This window comes from Pan paniscus, chromosome 15, assembly GCF_029289425.2.
Source record: "Pan paniscus chromosome 15, NHGRI_mPanPan1-v2.0_pri, whole genome shotgun sequence".
In the NCBI taxonomy this organism is placed as follows: Eukaryota; Metazoa; Chordata; class Mammalia; order Primates; family Hominidae; genus Pan; species Pan paniscus.
The window spans coordinates 75,987,342-76,008,043 of record NC_073264.2 but is presented as its reverse complement, the minus strand read 5'-3'; the positions used below and the strand labels follow the sequence as shown (position 1 = coordinate 76,008,043).

The following is a 20,702-nucleotide window of genomic DNA, read 5'->3' as shown; positions in this document are numbered from 1 at the left end:
CATCAGGTGATGGACCTTGGGTGTTGCCACTTTTTGGCTATTATGAATAATGCTGCTATCAACATTCATGTGCAAGTTTTTATGTGAACATATGTGTTCAATACTCTTAAGTATACACCTAGAAGTAGATTGCTGCGTTATATGGTAACTCTATTTTAACTTTTTGAGGAACTGGCAAATTGTTTTCCAAAGCAGCTGTTCCATTTTACATTCTCATCAGCAATATGCAAATTTCTCCAGATCCTTGTCAACACTTATTATTGTCTTTTTCATTGTGGTCATCCCAGTGGGTGAGAAGTGGTGTCTCCTTGTGATTTTAATTTGTATTTCTCTAATGACTAATGATGTAGAGCATCTTCTCATGTGCTTATGGCATGCATTTGCATATCTTCTTTGGAGAATTGTCTATTCAAATTACTTGCCCATTTTTAAATGGGATGTCTTTTTATTGTTGAATTTAAGAGTCCTTTATATATTCTAGATACTAGACCCTTATCAGATATATGATTTCCAAGTATTTTCTCCCATTCTATAGGATGTGTTTTAAAAGTTAACTTTTGGGCCAGATGTCATGGCTCACGTTTGTAATCTCAACACTTTGGGAGGCTAAGGTGGGTGGATCACCTGAGCTCCGGAGTTTGAGACCAGCCTGGGCAACATGGTGAAACCCCATCTCTACTAAAAAAAAAAAAAAGAAAAAAAAAAAGAAAATTAGCCGTACTGCAAACCTAGGGTGGTAGGTAAAGGAAGAAGTGAGGCCTAGAGTGTATTTTGGTTTGTTTTCTTGTTTTGCTTTTAAGAGGGGAGAAACAAGCATTATGTTTGTATCAGATGGGAATTATCTAGTGAGAGAGACGGGAGAATCGCTGGAGTGGTGTCGCTGAGTAGGTGATGGCACGGGACTGATGCCCACCTGGAAGGGTGGCCTTCGATGGGGCACAGACAGTCACCTGTGGAAAAAGGTTGGAAGCAGAGTGTGGGCACAGCCCTGCCCGCGGGCCAAGAGCAAGCCTGTGGGAGTCTGTGCGCCACTGCTGTCAAGGGAAGGATGAAGCAACAGTGCTGGCTGAGAGTGAGGATAGGGGGACGGGTGGGAGTCAGAGGGAGAAAGTATGAAAGGGTGTCTAAGGTAGAGCAAGTGCAGCCGGGGGACAGTGTGAAGCCAGTCAGCACTGAACCTGCAGGTGAGATCTGTGTCACAGGGTTGCCTGTGATCTGTTGCCCCATCACCCAGGCTGGAGTGCAGTGACACGATCTCGGCTCGCTGCAGCCTCAACCTCCCGAGCTCACTCCATCCTCCCACCTCAGCCTCCTGAGTAACTGGGACCACAGGCACACGCCACCATGCCCGGCTAAATTTTGTAATTTTTATAGAGATTGGGTCTACGTATGTTGCCCAGGCTGGTCTTGAACTCCTAGGTTCAAATGATCCTCCCGCCTCAGCCTTCCATAATGCAGAGATTACAGGCATGAGCCACCGCACCCGGCCTATGTCTTGAATTTTAAGCTCGGTTCTGATATCAAAAGCCTTCTATTGCTGGGTTCTTTACTCTCGGTAGCCCTCACTAGACTGTAAGCCCCATGCGGATGTAAACAGCGCTGTCTAGTTCACGGCTGTATCTCAACATCCAGCTCCTCATGCATGGGAGACTCTCAATACATAGCACTGAATCGTTGAATAAATGAATGAAGCAATGAATGAGAAAAGTCCTAGAAGTGGCACGTCTAGATTTCTGAAGCAGCCCCTTCCGCATCCCTGGATGATTCTAGACCTGCTCTCCCCACCCACCCCACATCCCATCCCACCCTCCCCTCTCTAAGCCGCCCCCCGCCCCTCACAGCCCAGCCGTGCAGACCTTGCGGCTTTAAGGCCGGCAGGAGCCGAGCCGGGCGGTGATTGGTGGTTTATTCTAAGGCTCAAGTATGAGCTCATCCGCAGCCAATGGCCGCGCTGCACCGGCTGGTTCCGCACGCTGGATGCCGGAAAGCAGCGGCCCGCGGCGCGCTCTGGCGTGAAGGGCCGGTACGTGAGGGGGAGGCCTGGCCCGCGGACCCGGCTCCCAGCTCGGGCAGGTACGGTGTTTTGTCCGGTCCCTTCTCCACCCTCCCAGGCGAGGGGCCCCCTCGGCCGTCCCTCCACCCTGGGACCGTGCACCTTGCGGCTGGGGCCCCGTGGGTTGCACGCGCCGCTTTCTGTGTCCAGGCGGGGCCGGCGGCTCTGCCCGGCAGGACCCTGCCCGGCGGGGTGGACCCTGAAGCCAGTCCTACCCGGGCACCCCCCAGAGCAAGGCCTCAGAGCCTCAAGTTCCCCCTGGGCTTGGCCGAGCAGGGATGGTGCGGCCTCCCTCTGCCTCCTGGCCGCATCCTGGCCGGGATTCAGCTCCCCGCCAGCTGAGGCTGTGGGTCTCCCTCCCCGCCCCACCGCCCATCCTGCTCTCTCCTCTTTCTCTCCAAATGACCTGGGGTTGGAAGTTCCGGGCCCTGCCCATTCCCAGTGGGACCTGGGAGAGCAAAGGCGGGGCAGCTTTGCGGGCCTCTCTCTGAGCCCCTTCCCTTCCCGCAGCCACGGCTGTCATCCCTTTGGCCGCCTGGGTCACACATTGCTCAGGAAGAAGCTGCTGTCAGGTCCTTGGAGGCCACATGACCTTCTCAAAAGTAAAGCCAGGAGGACAGAGCGACCCTCCCTGGGGCTGGGTCACCCTGCCCTCTTCTACCCCCATCCAACGTGGCACCGAGTCTGTCACTCAGTCATTCCGGCTGCCAACAGTTCTTACAGCCCAGCTCTGTGCTCTGCTCTCTGCTGGCTCCAGGAGGGGTCCTCACTCGCTGACCACACTGACCTCAGGACCAAGGGAACAAAACACAGCAGGGGCAATCCATCCGGTCCACGGAGAAGTGCTAAACCCCAAAGGGTAAATGAGATTCCCACAGGAGGAGCAGGGAGGGGACAACAGGCAGGGTGGAGGGAACAGCATGAGGAACAGCATTTGAGCCCAGCGTGTGTGGCCTCCATGTGCTGAATGCGTACTGGATACCAAGCTTGCTCCACGGAGGCCCTGTGAAGGTGGCTGTGGATCACAGATATCCTCAGCTCTCTCCAGAGCTCAACACAGTACCAGATGCTCCAGAAATGTTTGCTGAACTGAATTTGATTGGAAAGGAAAACAGAGCCCCAGGCCTGCGCGGTGGCTCACGTCTGTAATCCCAGCACTGTGGGAGGCCAAGGCAGACGGATCACTTGAGGTCAGGAGTTCAAGACCAGCCTGGCCAACATGGTAAAACCCCATCTCTACTACAAATACAAAAAATAGCCAGGTGTGGTAGGCGAGTGCCTGTAATCCCAGCTACTTGGGATGCTGAGGCAGGAGAATTGCTTGAACCTGGGAAGTGGAGGTTGCAGTGAGCCGAGATCGCACCACTGCAATCCAGCCTGGGTGACATAGCGAGACTCTGACTCAAAAAAAAAAAAAAACAGAAAACAGAATCCTGAGCTGGTTATGATTCTATCATTACCACCACTTAGGAAGGACCTGGATCCATGAAAAGACCTTACCCACTTTAGCTCTGACCCCTTCAGTCTTTGGAGGTGAATATTAGTCTCCCTGATATTCAGTGGAGGAAACTGGGGTGCGGATAGGGGTGTTGCTCCCAGCTAGGTCCTCCCTAATGCATTTGCCCATTCCAGGTCCCAGCTGCAGGGCAGCCATGAGCCTGGTGGCCTGTGAGTGCCTGCCCAGCCCCGGCCTGGAGCCTGAGCCTTGCTCACGAGCACGGTCCCAAGCTCGCGTGTACCTGGAGCAGATTCGCAACAGGGTGGCTCTGGGAGTGCCTGACATGACAAAACGTGACTATCTGGTGGATGCGGCCACGCAGATCCGGCTGGCCCTGGAGCGCGATGTTAGTGAGGACTATGAGGCGGCCTTCAACCACTATCAGAATGGCGTGGACGTGCTGCTCCGTGGCATACACGGTGAGGACCGGGGCTGGGCAGGGCTGGGGTGGGTGGGGAAGGGCCAGTGCAGGGCTCTTCCTGTCACCCATCTGTCTTGTCCCCTGTCCATTTGTACTGAGTGAGCAGGGCACTATGCTGGCCTGCAGGGCCTCCATAAAAGACAATGATAGCTGGCACTTATTAAGCAGTTTCTACATGCCAGGTACTATTCTAAGGGCTTCATGTAGATTCATTCATTTGAGTGTCACAGTAATAGAAATTACTATATATGTTGTTGTATGTCGTTCCAAGCACACAGGAACCATTTTTTACATTCTCATGTTCCAGATGAGGAAGCTGAGGCATGGGGCAGTTCAGTAGCTTGCTCAAGGCTCCACAGCTATCAAATGGCAGAACTGGGGTTTGACTTCACAGGCTGTGTACTTGGCCCACTACACCTGACTGTTCCTGGAGCTGGGCTGGGCTCCTGCCCTCTGGGAGTTTGCATTCTAGTGGGGGGAGACTGATGAGTTGATTTGGACCATTATAGTCTCAGGTAGGAAGAGGATTGGTGGGGAAGTGAAGAGAGGAAAGAGGGAAACTGAGGTCAGACTGGGCCGGCCTAGAGCATTTTCTAGATGTTAGATCTCTAATCTGAGTACTGGAGAATGGTAGGTGCGTTACCCAGCTGAAGAACTGGCTAGAGTTCCAGAAAGAACATTCAAGGCCTAGAGGCGAGAGGGGAGGTCCCTCCAGGGCAGCGTGAGGAACTTCCATGTCAGGGGAGAGGCTGGTGCTGAGGCCATTTTGAGACGCCTGTGGGCCCTGGTGGCCAGGCCTTGAGGTGGGCACTGGGCCCTTCCTGCCCTCTGGCTGAAGAGACCCTTCAAGCCTGGGCTTCCAGTCTGTCCAGCAAATTCCTTTATCCCCCGATCCTGGTCCCCACCCTAGCCTTCTTTACACTGGGCATCAGAGATGGAAGAAGCAATGCTCTCTGGAATCTTCTATCCCTTCCTCTGAAAAAATGGATGGGGAAATCCCCACCCTGTCCCTTCCCAGGGTGTGACAGCCACCAGCAAGGCGGTGGGTGCTAATGGTGAAGTGCTGTCTGCTGAGGAGTGACCCTGGTTCCTAACCTCCTCCTGCCAGCTCCCTTCCTCCTCCTTCCTGGCTGGTCCCCCACCCCAGAGGAGGGGCTCATGAAGCAATCTGGGGGCAGAATCTGCCGAACCAGCCTTAGAAACAGGAGCTCACTCCTTGGGAGGGTAGAGGGCAGGCAATGGGAGCTGGAACTCCAGCCCTCCGAGGCCATGGCTGGGGACCCTGGTGACTCTTGTCCCCCACAGTTGACCCCAACAAGGAGCGACGTGAGGCTGTGAAGCTGAAAATTACCAAATACCTGCGGCGGGCAGAGGAGATCTTCAACTGCCACCTGCAGCGGCCACTGAGCAGTGGAGCCAGCCCCAGCGCGGTGAGGAGACCCCCCCCACCCAAAGGCCTGAGCGGGAGGAGGGCTCTGAGGGGAGACTGCGGAGGCCCCGACACCCACAGGCCCGCCCTGGGCTGCAGGGCAGAGGCCGGCAGTGGAAGTCATTATTCGGGCTGGAGTGTGCCAGGGCGGCCCATCTTCTTTTCCTCCTGGCTTCCTCTCTCTCCCACGCCTCATGGTTCATTCATTTTCAAACAACTCACTGAGTCATCTCCAGTCGTCTGCCTCCCTCACGGAGCACTTGCCATGTGTGCACATATACATCTGCCAGCCTTGCACACTGTTCAATTTACACGCTTATGTGTGTCCACACTCAGAGCCTCCTGATTCTGTCTCTTGTGAACCGGCATGCAATTTGGAGCAGACCCCGACACCCTTGTGTGCACACACACATATCTGTGTGCATGTATGTGCACACACACAGTCCCCACATGGCTTTCTCTAAACCAGTAAGTGTTCAGTGAGGGTGGAAAATGCACGCACGCTTCTTACCCCCACGGTTGCGCGTACTCACACAGCCCTCCTTGGCTCACTGCATCCTGTACGGCTGCCTTTCCCCAAAGTAGGTGCTTGGTCTTCAAGGCACGTTCCCTGAGACTCACACGTTCCCAGGTTACTTCCCTATCCCCACCTTGGGAGCATCTGCATCTTTTGAGATGGAGTCTCACTTTGTCACCCAGGCTGGAGTGCAGTGGCGTGATCTTGGCTCACTGCAACCTCCGCCTCCCAGGTTCAAGCGATTCTCCTGCCTCAGCCTCCCAAGTAGCTGGAGTTACAGGCAGGCACCACCATGCTCGGCTAATTTTTGTATTTTAGTAGAGATAGGGTTTCACCATGTTGGCCAGGCTGATCTCAAACTCCTGACCTCAAGTGATCTGCCCGCCTCGGCCTCCCAAAGTGTTGGGATTACAGGCGTGAGCCACTGCGCCTGGCCTAGATGGGGCTTTTCAGAGGGGGCTTCTGAAGCCCAGAGAACTTCATGGGCTTTGGACGGGCTCAGCAGAGAGGTCGGCCTGACCACCCTGGACCAGTATGGGTGCCTGTCAGTAAAGGCCAGCTTTTCCACCCAGCCTGCCACTGTGGGGTGGGGCCTGCCTATACCCCTGCCCTCCCAGCTGTTCTCCTTGCATCCAGAAGCCCCTGCCTGATGCCTGGTGAGAAGGCCATGGCCAAGGAGGGCTCGGCCCTGAGGCTGTGTGTGGCCTGTCTCCCTCCTCTGCAGGGTTTCAGCAGCCTGAGGCTCCGGCCCATTCGCACGCTGAGCTCTGCCGTGGAGCAGCTGAGGGGCTGCAGGGTGGTCGGGGTCATCGAGAAGGTGAGTGAGTGGACACTCGCCTTGCAGGAGGGAGACAGTGTATGCAATTTGGGGTGGCGGTGGGGAGAGAGACATGATATGCTGAAAGCAGGTCTGTAGCAGTGGCCCCCACTCCTCCAGAGGAGGTGGGCAGGGGTCAGTGGGGAGTGCGAGTGCAGTTGTTTCCAGCAGTTCCCACCTCTCCCCCATCCCTAAGACGCATGACTTTGGTCCTGGGTCCTGGGGAGGAAAATGCAGGGAACGGGAAGAGGCTGATTGGCCAGCCACAGTGGCTCACACCTGGAATCCCAGCACTTTGGGCCAAGCACCAGGCCAAGGCAAGAGGACTGCTTGAGCCCAGGAGTTAGAGGCCAACCAGGGCAACATAGCAAGACCCCATCTCAAATAAAATAAAAAATAAAATAAAATATAATATAATATAATATAAAAAGAAAAGGCAGACAGGCCCTTTCCACAGCCCTGCAGCTCAGATCCAGAAAACCTGCTCCTTGGGAGAGTTGGGACAGAAACTGCAGGAGGAGCGAGGAGCTATGCCCAGGGCACCCTGCCAGTCCTCGAGGCCCTGCTCACTCCCACTTCCCGCTTCCCACAGCACCCCCACCACACTCAACCTGAACCCCAGGGCTGCAGCCAAGACGCTCTACCGAGCACAGCTGGGGACTTCCTGCGGCTGGGACGTGCTCAACTCCAGAAACCTGTCCAGAGAGGGCCCGTGCTGGCCCGTCCTTGCCCAGGGCCTTGGCAAGTCTACCCTTTTTTTCCTCTCCTGACCTAACTGTAACTTTACCCTGTCCCAATGCCATCTCGCATGCTTTGCCTTATTCAGGTCAGACAAGAAGATAGGAGGCGACGTCCCAACCCTTACTCAGGGCACTCATTGTTAGAGTGCTTCTGATTAGAAGGACAGACAATGAGGTCAAATCAGAGTCCAGCCAGTATGAGGTTCCCCTCTTCCCCTGAACCCTGGAATAGTCACCCAAGAAGTTCTTTACCAAGCTGGCTAAATGGAGAGCTTCCTAAAAATACAGATGCCCAAGAATCTGTTATTTAACATACTCGCTGGGTGATTTTGGTAGATCTGGGGGCCCACAGAGAAAAGGAGACAGTCCTGTACTTCCCACAGGCAAGAGGATGACATGCTGCCTGCGGGAAGGCCCCGCGCTGGGCACCACCCCGGGTGGCCACGGGCAAGCCCCCTGCTCTCTGAGCTGTGGTTTCTTCCTCTGGAAAGTGAGATGAGAATTCTCCCCCAATGGGGTGATCTGGGAGGTGAAACAAAACAATTTTGGGGAAAGACCTGGCACATGCTGTGACACTGAGTACATGCTTGATGGCTCTAAATACAAGTGACAGGAGTGAGCTGGGAGGCACGCAGGCTTCTGCTCCCGGGCCTTACTCCAGCTGCTTCTCCTGGGTCCCTGGGGCAGATCCCAGACTGTCAGCGCAGGCCCTGCCAGCTTCCATCTGCCACGGTCCCCTCCCCACTGCTTGAGTGTCAGTGGCCACGACCCAACCTTGGCTGAGCACAGCCGTTCCCAGGGACTGGCCGGGAGGTGACTGACACCGTGCCTCCCGGTACGATCCCGCTGAACCATAGGTGTTGTGGTGAGAGGGGTTCTGAGCTGAGTATGATAGGAAAACAGCGAGTTGAAGTTATATGGCTTTGTTTCTTAATGATCGGAGTTCTTAGAGTGTTTAGGTGCAGATGTACACTGTGACACAGAATTCCCCAAACTTGTTTAGCCTCAGGAAAGTGGTTTAGGAATCCAGTGTTTCGAGGCCCCTGCAGATGGAAAGCACAAATTAAAGCCAAGCCCAACCATTTTTTTTTTTTTCTTGACACAGGGTCTCGCTCTGTAGCTCAGGCTGGAGTGCAGTGGCGTGATCTCGGCTCACTGCAGCCTCGACCTACCAGGCTCAAGCAATCCTCGCACCTCAGCCTCCTGAGTAGCTGGGACCACAGTCTCAAGCCCTGCTGTTGTCTTCTATTTTTTGTAGAGAGATCTCGCTGTGTTGCCCAGGCTGGTCTCAAACTCCTTGCCTCAGGTGATCCTCCACCTCCGTTTAGGCCTCCCAAAGCACTTGGGATTACAGGCGTGAGCCACTGGCCCACCGCATTCTATTTCAGGACTACCCTTCTTTTTTTTCTTTTTTATCCTGTCTTGGGTACTCAACTTAAGGACTTCACCTCCCTCCTGAGATCCTACTTCCTTTCCCTGTGTCATGCCCAAGCCAGGAGCATCACTTTCCCCAAATTAGGAAAGGTGTTACTGCCCCTGGGCCTGGGTCCCTGCAGCCAGACTTGGATATACTGTCACCCTTGTTCCATTCCACAGCTCTGCCCAGACAGATCTGGGCAAGTGGGCAGTGCCAGCCAGCAGCAACCCTCAGGCCCAGGGAGGAAGCAAAGGGCTTGCTCGGGATGATGCTTGAGTGACCCCTAACGTGTCCGGCTGTTAGGATAACTAAGGGCTGAAGAGATGGTGGCAGGGAGCAGTGAGGTGGGTGGGTCGGGACTTGGTAAGCAGCCAGAATACCCGAGGGCCTGGCCTCAGAACCTGGGGGCCAGGGAGACATCACCGGGTATTTGCTGAGCCTCGTGCAGGAGCCAGGCTCTGAGACAGGGTGGAGGAAGAAAAAGAAGGTCATCCAAGTCACTTCTTCTTTTATTTGGCTTAAACACAGGGGTGTTTTTTTTTGTTGTTTGTTTTTTGGGTTTTTTTAGTTGTTACCAACATTTGAAAATGTGCAGATTCTTATAAAAGTCCAGATTTCCTGCTTCTCTTGAAAAAATCAGATCTGGAAACGCTGGCCTCCCATTCCCCCGTGGCAGCAGGGAGTGGAGGAGGAGATGCCTGCCTTAGACAGGGCACCAGCCCTCCCTTCTGCGCCTCCACCCTGCCTATTTGCTCACATGCCTGGCCCCTGTGGGCCTTTGAGTTTAAGAACTTGTTTGAAACCTTTAGGCTTGTTTGTTCCATGGGAGAGTCCTCCTGGGATTTTGATACTTTGTGCATCTTTAAAGAAAAGGTTTACCGTGTTTCACCAAAGCTTTAATTGTCCCTCTGTCCCAAGAATTCAGTGGGTCTCTTTATTTAAAACAATTGCTCTTTTTTAAAAGGTGAGAGAAAGCACTCAGAACTGCCTTCCATCTTCCCAAATGGAAGGCTCACCCGACAGTTGTATGGAACCTTCTCATTTACAGAGCTGTGGCATTAAATCCTCACAGTCACCATGGGGGAACGAAGCCTTATAGGGTGCTGTTCAACACAGTAGTCACTAGGCACATAAGCCTCTGTGCATTCATATTCATTAAAATGAAGTCATCTGTGTCTCAGTTGCACCAGTCACATTTCAAGTGCTCAATGGCCCCATGTGGCTACTGGCTTCCATATTGGACAGTGCAGACATATAATCCTGCCATCATGATAAGAAGTTCAATTGGACAGTGCTGCATTTTAATACTTGTCCTACAGAGAATTAAACTGAGGTTCAAAGAAGTCAGCGGGGCTGGGCGCAGTGGCTCACACCCATAATCCCAACACTTTGGGGAGCCAAGGTGGGTTGATCACCTGAGGTCAGGAGTTCAAGACCAGCCTGACCAACATGGTGAAACCCCGTCTCTACTGAAAATACAAAATTAGCTGGGTGTGGTGGCGCATGCCTGGAATCCCAACTACTTGGGAGGCTGAGGCAGGAGAATCGCTTGAACTTGGGAGGCAGAGATTGCAGTGAGCTGAGATCACGCTATTGCACTCCAGCCTGGGCAACAACAGTGAAACTCCGTCTCAAAAAAAATAAATAATAAACAAAGAAGTCAAGGCACTAGACAGTCCTCCATCCTCCAAACCACTGAGTAAAAGGAGTTTCTTGTTTGGTTGGATGAATGGGAAAATGCCTGCTGCTTTGCTGCCCTTTTGAAATATAATGGAAGAAAAAGAAAATCCCCTGAATCCTGCCGAACTCCAAGATAATCACTGTTAATGTTTTAGTCTAATTATTTCTGAATACTGAGGTTGGTTTTAATATGTTTTTAACAGAAATCTTTCAGTGTATGGATCAAGGTTTATTTCTGACCTCCTCAGCCTTCCCTCCTTCGCTAGTTTTTTTTGGACTCTGTCAGTTACAGGCCCTTGCCCAGGACAAGGTGGTGGGGAATCCCACTTGGCAAGGGACAGTGGGGAATTATCTGGGGTGTCAGGATTTGTGGGAAACTCTGTTCTCCTAAATGACTCCAGAGTTTTCTTCCTTGCTTTTTCTAACATTGCACAAGTTTGGTCAGGGAGCCAAGCCCAGGCTGGACTCGGTCTCTGGCTGTTGGAGGAGAGACCTCTGGTGGTTGGAGAGGACACCTCGCTCCTGCTGAGAAAAGGGTCCTGGGCACTCTCATCTAGTCCACTGCCTTCCTTTCACTGATGATGGAGAAACAGGCTCAGGAGGGAAGGCCATTGCCAGGGTCACCTGGTTGTGCCCCCAGTTCCAGTAAAGTCTGCAGGGCTCCGGGATCAGCCTGTCTGGGTTCAGGTCCTGACTTGACCACTTTTTAGCAGTGGAACAGTAGGCAACATAACCTCTCTGAGGCTCAGGCCTGAATTTTGGCAGGATTGTGGGGATAAAATTAAACAACCTATGTAAAGTGCTTAGCACAGAGTAACCACTTTACAGCCAGGGTGGGCTTCCCCTTGGATGACACTGGTAATAATCACGACAGGTTATCAAGGGTGTGTTCTGCGGCAGGTGCAGGCTGCTGCTCTGCCTGAATTGCCTGCTTTAACAGAATCCTCTTCAGGACCCCCTGAAGGAAGTGCTGCTATGACCCCGTTTTGTACTTAAAAAGAGCAAGGTTCAGAGAGGCCATGTGACTTGGCAGATGTGATCACTGACATTCTCACAGCCTTTCCACTCACCAAGGGCTTTCTTGGTTTTTTGTTTTTTGTTGTTTTGTTTTGTTTTTGAGATGGAGTCTGTCTCTTTTGCCCAGACTAGAGTGCAGTGGCTTGATCTAGGCTCACTGCAACTCTGCCTCCTGAGTTCAAGTGATTCTCCTACTTCAGCTTCCCAGGTAGCTGGGATTACAGGCGGGCACCACTATGCCCAGCTAATTTTTGTATTTTTAGTAGAGACGAGGTTTCACCATGTTGGCCAGGCTGGTCTTGAACTCCTGACCTCAGGTGATCCACCCGCCTTGGCCTCCCAAATTACAGGGATTACAGGCATAAGCCACCACACCTGGCCCTCACCAAGGGCTTTCTGTATGGCTTCAACAATCCAGAGATGTAGGGAAGGTAGGCATTTGGAATTCCTGGTTGGTAGATGAGAAAATCAATTCAATTTGCCCAAGATCGAAGCCCAGTGCCCCTTCCCCTAACCCTGATCCCAAGCTGTGGCCTTCCTCACTGCCCAGCAGCCTGGCCTCAGGGCCCAGTTCCCACCCTGACCATGGCTGGCCACAGCCTCCCTGGGGAATGTCCGCAGGGCAGGCCAACAGCCAAGGAGTCACAACCCCAGGGTGCTGGCCTTGCCTCCACACGCCCTCACCTGGGCTGAATCCTCTGCCTTCCCGCCCTCGACGTACCCATGTGCCCGCTCCTATGCTGGGGCCCGCCCCTCCCCACCATGCAGATGAGTCAGGGGCCCAACTCCAAACATGGCCCTGACCTTGCGATTGACAGCGTCTGCCTCTAATGGAAACCAGCACAAGAAGGAGAGGCTGCTCTCCAAAGACGGCCTCTCGAGCGGACTTTACTTATTTATTTTAAATTTTTATTTGCAGTCAGGAGTACATGTGCAGGTTTTTCACATAGATAAACTTGTGTCATGGGGGTGTGTGTAAATGAAGGGGGTGGAGTGGAGTGGGAAAAAGGCCTGAACGCAGCGTGCCAAGCCCACACAACATGGCTGCGCTGGGGAGACCTGGAGTCACCTCAGAGCTGCGGCTTCCTCAATTGTAAAACAAGAGATCAGAGGAAGTGACTGGCTCTGAGGTCCCTTCCAGCCATGACACCTCAGACCCTGCAGGATGTTGGGGCTCTAGCTAAGGCCTTGGGTGAGGGGTTGATCTCTGGAGGTCCAGTTGGAACAGGGCTTCTCAGTTGATCTCTGGGGTCCAGGTGGAACAGGGCTTCTCAGCTGATCTCTGGGGTCCAGGTGGAACAGGGCTTCTCAGCTGATCTCTGGGGTCCAGGTGGAACAGGGCTTCTCAGCCCTCCCGTCAGGCGGCATGAGGCCTGGCCCAGCGTGGGCAGGGAGAGGGCAGGGCATTCTGCTCGCATGCCCACCACGCACACAGTGAGCCAAAGCCCGGGCTGCTCACAGTGCATGTGTCTAGCACCTACTACATCCCTGCACTGTGCAGGGCTCCGGGAATACTGAGCTCACGGTCCAGTGGGAGACAGATTAGACAGTGTGAAGAGGCTCTCCTAAGGGTGAACTAAGAGAGCATTGGAGGCAGATTAGGGACCCCAGCCCCTGTAATCTTGGGAAGGCTTCCTGGAGGAGGCAGCATCTGAGACCACAGGTCTAGCAGGGGTGGGTGAGCAGGATAGGATCGATGTCTGCTTCAGGAGTGCCACCAAAGCCCGCCCTCCCTGCCCTGCCACTGGAGTGAGTCAGCCTCAGTGGAGGAACCTGGGAGGGGGTCAGGCTGGGGTCACGGAGCCCCAGGAGCTAGTACCTGCCTTAACCAGTGCCTCTTGGACTTTGGCAGGTGCAGCTGGTCCAGGACCCGGCAACCGGAGGGACCTTTGTGGTGAAGGCAGGTGCCACCCTGCCCCTGCCACTCTGCATTCCCCTTGGATCTTTCTCAGGGCTCTTGGAAACTCCTACCCAGAACCTGCATTTGAAGCCTGCACTCCCTCCCACAAAAGCTGGTTGTTCTGCCTGAACATGCCCCACTTTCCAGATGGACACACATGCATGCGCACACACACATACACATACACACAAACACACATGCACACACACTGCCCCCTCTTTGGCTAGAGGGTGGAGGACCCAGATTCTACAGGGGCAGTGGGGGTAAGGACAGGTCAGGAACTGAGGGAGGCAGTTGCTCCACCCTCATTCGGGTGCCCCTGAAGCCAGGGCTAGGAGGTCCCCTAACAGCAGCAGTCTCTGGCCTGTCCCCGGCTGATCTGCCTGCCCTGCTGCTCCCAGAGCCTACCCAGGTGCCACATGGTGAGCAGGGAGCGGCTGACCATCATCCCACACGGAGTCCCCTACATGACGAAGCTGCTCAGGTACTTTGTGAGCGAGGACTCCATCTTCCTGCACCTGGAGCATGTGCAAGGTGAGCAGGCCTGGGGCCCCCTGTCAGCTCCCCAGGCCTTTGGGGTATGTCGTCAACCCTTAAAATGCGGAGCCCTGGCAGGGCGTGGTGGCTCACGCCTGTAATCCCAGCACTTTGGGAGGCCGAGGCAGGCGGATCAACTGAGGTCAGGAGTTCAAGACCAGCCTGGCCAACATGGTGAAACCCTGTCTCTACTAAAAATACAAAAACTAGCCAGGTGTGCTTGCACGTGCCTGTAATCCCAGCTACTTGGGAGGTGGAGGCAGGAGAATGGCTTGAACCCGGGAGGTGGAGGTTGCAGTGAGCCAAGATCACGCCACTGCACTCAAGCCTGGGCAGCAGAGCAAGACTCCGCCTCAAAAAAAAAAGCTGAGCCCTGGGGAGGGGCAGAGCTTGCACCAGATGTACAGCACAGACCAGGGGACCCGGCCTTTCTGGAGGCCAGTCAGGCTGTTGTAGGCCCCTGTGTGGTACCAAGGGGGCAGGGGACATCCTGGGGTGGATGTCCACATCGTGGGTGGGCGTGAGAATCACAGCTGTCTCCTCTGTCGCTGTTTCCTCCAGCGTTGGCTCTTTTCATTTTTCCGGGCTGTACCGATCCCTTGGGAGTGGCCAGACAGGGTGGTGGTGACTGAAGTTATGAGGACAGGAACTGGGCCATGTAGCAGATACTGATGGTTGTATTGATGACTTTTTAAAGTGAGGTGCACATCTGGCGTCATGACACATAGTCATCATAAGTGTGTGCCTGACTTTTCTTTAAATTTCTTTATATCGGTCTCCCGAAAAACAGTGTTCACACTAGTGAACCCGCCACCCAAACCACGGACACTGATAGTGCTGGACATCTCTCGGTGGTGTGCCAGTTTGTAAGGCTGGGCCCACTTTAGGTGGGTCAAGAGGAGGGCAGAGGGCATTCTAAGCTGAGGGGTAGGAGGGAGCAGAGGTGAGGGGCTGAACTAGGCCAGGACACCCAGAGGCGGAAAGTCTGCGCCCAAGACAGAAGGGAGGCAGGAGTGGGAGCCGGCCCTGGCATCCATACTCTTTTTCTCCCTGTCCCCACGCTCACCGCTCCCTCTGCATGGCCCAGGAGGCACTCTCTGGTCCCACCTGCTCTCCCAGGCGCACTCCCGACATTCTGGGCTCAGCTCTGGCTCTACCCAGGAGAGGATGAAGGCTCAGCTCAACCCCCACCTCAACCTCCTGACCCCAGCGAGGCTTCCCTCAGGCCATGTCCCTGGCCAGGACAGAATCGCCCTGGAGCCTCCTAGGACTTCTCCGAACCTTCTCCTAGCTGGGGAGGCCCCATCCACCAGACCCCAGAGGGAGGCTGAAGGTGAACCCACAGCCAGGACCAGCACCTCTGGCTCCTCGGACCTTCCAAAGGCCCCAGGTGGCCACCTGCACCTTCAAGCTAGGAGGGCTGGCCAGAACTCAGACGCTGGGCCCCCTCGGGGGCTCACTTGGGTTCCTGAGGGGGCCAGCCCGGTGCTAGGGGGCTGTGGCCGAGGCATGGATCAGAGCTGCCTGTCAGCAGATGGGGCCGGCCGGGGCTGTGGCAGGGCCACCTGGAGTGTGAGAGAGGAGCAGGTGAAGCAGTGGGCGGCAGAGATGCTGGTAGCGCTGGAGGCGCTGCACGAGCAGGGGGTGCTGTGCCGGGACCTCCACCCCGGGAACCTGCTCCTGGACCAGGCAGGTAGGTGCCCTCCTCACCCCTCAGTGGGGTGGCCCCCAAAGCGTCCAGGCAGAGGACGAGAGATCCCCAAAGTCGAGGGGACCTCCAAGGTTGTCTGCTCCTCCCTGGCCCCAGCCAGCCTTTCAGGGGGCCTAGGCTGGAGTCTGTTGGCCGAGGCTCCTGGGAGTACCCTGTGGGCTCTGTGGGCCTCAGAGTGCTGTGCCTCTGTGGAGGGTGCTGTGCCCCTGCCAAGGTTCTGCCCGGCAAGGCCATTGGCTCCCACCGCATGACTGTTGGGGGAAGCCCTGCAACCCCCTCCCGTGTATCAGCTGTCCTCAATCTGTCCCCTCCTTTTTCCTCCCACACACTGGAGGTCACATCCGGCTCACATATTTTGGCCAGTGGTCAGAGGTGGAGCCCCAGTGCTGCGGGGAGGCCGTGGACAATCTCTACAGCGCCCCAGGCAAGAAGGGGGAGGCCAGGGTGGGCCTTAGCACCTGGGTGCCTTTGTGTGGGTTGCGCCCAGAGTCTGAGAATGACAGAGCGGGTGGGTGGTGTCTGGGTAGGCTGAGGAGAATGGAAGAGGCCCTCTTAGGTGAGGCTGGGACACCTGTGTTCTTGTTCCCACAGAGGTGGGTGGGATTTCCGAGCTGACGGAAGCCTGTGACTGGTGGAGCTTTGGGTCTCTACTGTATGAACTGCTGACGGGAATGGTGAGTGGCTGGGCTGGGTGTAGTGCCCTGGTGGGTGCCACTGAGTGTGGGATGGGCCAGGCTTAGTCCATCCAGCCAGTCTGGGCAGAGACTGCCTGGCTGTCCTACCAGCACAACTGCCCCCGAAGCCAGGGACACACTTAGCACTCCCAATACATTAGTTGGCTATAGCTAAGGAGACTGTCAACTTCTATGAATACGAGTAGAGTGGGATGGTCAGGGAAGGTTTCTGCCAGAGAGCCTGGGCCCAGGTGGTGTCAGATTTGGAGGAAGCGCGGAATGTGACACAGCCCTTCTTCCCTGGAAGGCTGTTCAATCATCCTGAGCCCGCTGTTCACTCCTCCCACCCATGACCTCGTTGGCTGTCACCCCCAGACCTTAGCTGGAGGATGGGAGAGAGGGGCTCTTTCACCCAGGCAAGCAGCTGCCCTGTCCAGCCAAGAGCTCAAAAGATCCCCCTGCAAACACTCCGGGAACCTCTGTTTGCAGGTTGCAATCAGAGCAGGCACTCTTGGGAACAGTTGATGGCTCTGCCTTCTGTCCTCCCCTCATGAGCTGAGCACTGCAACTGAGGCCAGTTATGCAGGCAGCAAGGGGGAGGCCAAACTGCATTTGAGCAGGAAATAGCCGAAATGGATGCAGCGTGAACTGAAGTCCAGAGCTGACCAGTCCATCCAGGCTCCCTCCTGCTTTCGTCCCATGGCACGGGGCCCCGAAAGTCCTGGCTGCAATTTCCCCCAGAGTGGCTCTCTCTTTTCCTGTCTCCTCCCACCTCTCCAGCCCAGAGCTCTTGGCCTTCCTCCTGGGGGTTCCTGGAAGCTCATACTTCCCTCCAGACAGACCCTCTGCTCCTCAAAGCTGTGCCTTTCTGGGGCGTGGAGAGGTCCTATTTTCTTTTATTGCCACGCCGCTGCCTTGGCCCCGATGGTAGCATGCCGTGGCCTGCTGCCAAATGAATAGCCCATGTGGATTTTTAAAATAAGGAGACAAGTTCCATCACTATTCCCAAGAGTGCCTGCCCTGATTGCAACCCAAGATAGTTGCTTCTAGCAAGTTTGGAGCCAAGAGACCTAGGTTCAAACCCTGAACTCAGCACAAGTCCCTTTACCTCTCTGGGCCTGTTTCTTGCCTTTTGTGGATAACATAAAGGCACTGCTTAGCCATCAGGCACTGTGTCTGGCTGTAGCAACTATCATTATTGTCATCCTCCTCATGGGATGTGACATGGGGAAAAAAAATCCTGGCTGCCACTGGAGTGTAGACAGTCCTGGGGTTGCCTCCTCAGAGGCCCTTCCCTGTGTCCTCCCAGGCATTGTCCCAGAGCCACCCTTCAGGAATCCAGGCCCACACCCAGCTCCAGCTGCCCGAGTGGCTCAGTCGCCCAGCGGCCTCTCTGCTGACTGAGGTGAGGTGTAGCCCGGCCAGAGGAAGCAGCTGCCTAGCCTGAGGAAGGTGCTGGGAGGGGCGCAGAACTGTGTCTGAACCACGTGTGCTTCGTGCTCAGTGTCTGATGTGGGTGCAGAGGGCAGTAGGGGCAACACATTTCTATATGTTGGTGGCCAACCACCACCAATGCCCCCAGGGTAAAATGGGGGTTCTATGGGCCAGGCTGCCAGGGAGCAGGCCCCCTAGAGGCCATAGTGGTTGGAGTCCCTGGAGGTCACCCCATGCCTCCACAGCTGGAGTGGCCCAGCTGACTGGGCCTCTCTCTGCAGCTGCTGCAGTTCGAGCCTACCCGGCGCCTGGGCATGGGAGAAGGTGGTGTCAGCAAACTCAAGTCCCATCCCTTTTTCAGTACCATCCACTGGAGCAAACTGGTGGGGTAAGAGGGCGGAGCGGGTGACGGAAGCAGCTGGCCTGGTCTGGATCGCCTCTCCTCCTTGCCTGACACCCAACCCAGGGCTGGCCCTCTATCAGCAGGCTTTGGGCGAGGAATGGAGGGCACTGTCTGTCCTGCTGGGCTCCCACTGGGGCCTCAGAATTATGGCCACCACCCAGGAAGGGCCAGCTCCTGGAAAAGCTGGAGGTGGGGGCAGTCAAGGCTTGCCCTGCTAAGCAGCTTGAACCTTCCACCCATCAGTCAACAGACCCGTTGAGCATGTGGACTCACCATGTTAAAGGTTGCCTTCTGTGGCACTGGCGCTGAGCTGTTGACCACCTGCTGCACCCTACTGTGAGGTTCTGTGACTCACTCACTGCCATGTTGTGCCCCACTCAGGACATCTCTGGAGACTCATCTCAGGACACTGATCCACTGGCTCAGTGGACCCAAACCAGACTGTCCTGGCTAGTCCTCTTAGTCCCACAGCGAGTAGGCCTCTTCCACCAGAAGCTGTTCCTGCAGCTGGGGAGGCCCAGAAGCAGGGGTGCCATCTGTTGTGCAGGGAGGGATGAGGTAGCGGACAGGATGACCCCTCTCCCCCCCGATTCCTGACCATGCCCCCTATCTTGTGATTTCAGACTTGGGAGAGCAAAAGGGAGGGGAAGAAAATAAGAGGAATGGGGGGAGGAAGGAATGCATGGCTCTGCCCCTTAGAGCAAGTCTGAAACCAGAATCAAGCGTCCTCCTCCCCAGTGGGCCTATCTGTGTGGGGGAAGAGGGGCAGCCTGCCCCAGGGGTGCAAGAGGACAGCAATTCAGCCTCCAGGCCAAAGCAGTTTAGACAAGGTGTGCCCATCAGGACTCCCTCTCAGGCCTTGGCTGTTTACCATGTCACTGCCTACTGTGACTTCATGCCCTTTTGGGATAAGAAACCACAAAACGCATGGAACAACTATCCATGGCTCTTAGCCAGAAATGTCTTGCCTCTGGTCTCTGAAAAGCTGGGGTGAGTGGTTACCCCAAAGGCAACTGCCTCCAGTTTGGGGGCTCCTCTCAGGGTTCACCCTGTCACCGGGGTGTGGGACCGACCTGGGAAATTTCCACTAGAGTTTTGCCCTCAGCTCCTCCCTGCCAGCATCCCAGTCACCACCAGGTGGCGCTTCTGACACGGTCCACATGCCTGGCTCTGAAGGCCCAACAACTGTCAGGCCAGACCCCCTCACTCATGGTGGGGAGACTTGACTTCCTCGGGCTCTTCAGGAGACTGAGACAGAGAAGACAAGTGAAAGCGCAGCCTGTACATGACTCTCTGTGGTCCACGTCCTGCCTCTCCCTGGGGTTTACGCGGCCCCAATAAAGCCTGCTCTGGCCTACGGTGTTCTCGCTTCTTCCATGCAATGACCACGGCTCACTGGGGCAGGTTGGAAGGCTCCCATGTAGAAGCTCCAGAGTGAAGTCAAGAGCGAGCTTGGGGCTGCCAGGAAGTAGGACGCAGGGCTGCTGGTGAGCAGCATGCCATGTGGGCCTCAGGGGAAGGGGTGGGGTCGGGGAGGACCAGGTTCTGTGGGGAAGAGGATGAAGCAGCCTTGAAGAGGCTCATGGTGCCTGGGGGAATACCAGTTTCATCCTCACAGTGACCCCTTGCAACAGACGGTAGCTCCTGAGAAAACTGAAGCTCAAAAAGGTTAAGGACACAAACTAGCCAGAGTTGCAAGTTAGTGTTCCTTCTGCTACTCTCCCTAAGTCAGGCTGGACCACTTCCAACCACCGCTTCATGAAGCACAAGTCACTTCTGGAACTTCTGTGCTTCATCCACCCAAAGCTACACATCTGACACTTTGTTGGGCCCTGAGTTTAGAATACTGTGGGTCCCAGCTCTTACAGTCGACCTCCTTTCGATAAAATGGGGCAAATAATGCCTATTTTGCAGGTTTACCAGATAAAGCTTCTAACACCAAATCCCGTTCTTCCTTTCATTCAACCTAATTTGTTTTTCTATCTACTAGAGCTCTAGTTCTACTCTCTGGGACCCAGTTCCCTCCTGTGACAGACCTTCACAGAGGGATGGCCTCACTGCAAGAGCTCAGCAGACAGGGACTCTGGAAAAGACAAGGCTGTGTTTAAGCCTGGAATCCATCACACCTGCCACCTGCAGTCTAGGTTAGCTACCCACCCTGTACATTCACGCTCACTGACCACTGCTCCTAGGTCATCAACCCTCACCTGTTCATGTGTATTGACCTTGAGCATCTTGGTCCACAAGGCTATCAAATCCAAATGAAATGAGATGCCCCCACTCCTCCCAAATCCATCACTGAAATAATGTAAGCCCTCACAAAAAATGCAAGTCTACTGGTGTTTTGAAAGGGCTTCACAAAGATGGTGACCCCAAATTCTCTATTCTAGAGTAGAGTATGGCTTGACAGGCTCAAGGAAGGTGGGGCACTAAGAGACTATGATGCTTTATGGA

The 20,702-nt window shown here is 55.0% G+C and overlaps 1 protein-coding gene across 23 annotated transcripts; it reads left to right on the top strand.

The window, feature by feature from the left end:
- Nucleotides 1-1,945: 1,945 nt before the first annotated feature.
- On the top strand, nt 1,946-19,605 carry RPS6KL1 (ribosomal protein S6 kinase like 1). Of its 23 annotated transcripts, none has more exons than XM_055097864.2 (13): nt 1,946-2,073; nt 2,768-3,275; nt 3,686-3,970; nt 5,278-5,402; nt 6,643-6,735; nt 8,734-8,781; nt 13,442-13,489; nt 13,891-14,023; nt 15,114-15,719; nt 16,072-16,161; nt 16,329-16,411; nt 17,721-17,816; nt 18,127-19,605. In XM_055097864.2, the coding sequence occupies exons 3-13, from the start codon at nt 3,706-3,708 to the stop codon at nt 18,235-18,237; spliced, it is 1,698 nt and encodes a 565-aa protein (XP_054953839.1). In that variant the 5' UTR covers nt 1,946-2,073; nt 2,768-3,275; nt 3,686-3,705; the 3' UTR covers nt 18,238-19,605. The 23 variants fall into 23 exon arrangements, with proteins under 23 accessions (XP_054953839.1, XP_054953840.1, XP_054953844.1 ...); XM_055097863.2 differs by having other exon boundaries at nt 1,954-2,073; nt 2,811-2,912; XM_034937840.3 differs by having other exon boundaries at nt 1,954-2,073; nt 2,811-3,275.
- The last annotated feature ends 1,097 nt before the right edge of the window (nt 19,606-20,702 follow it).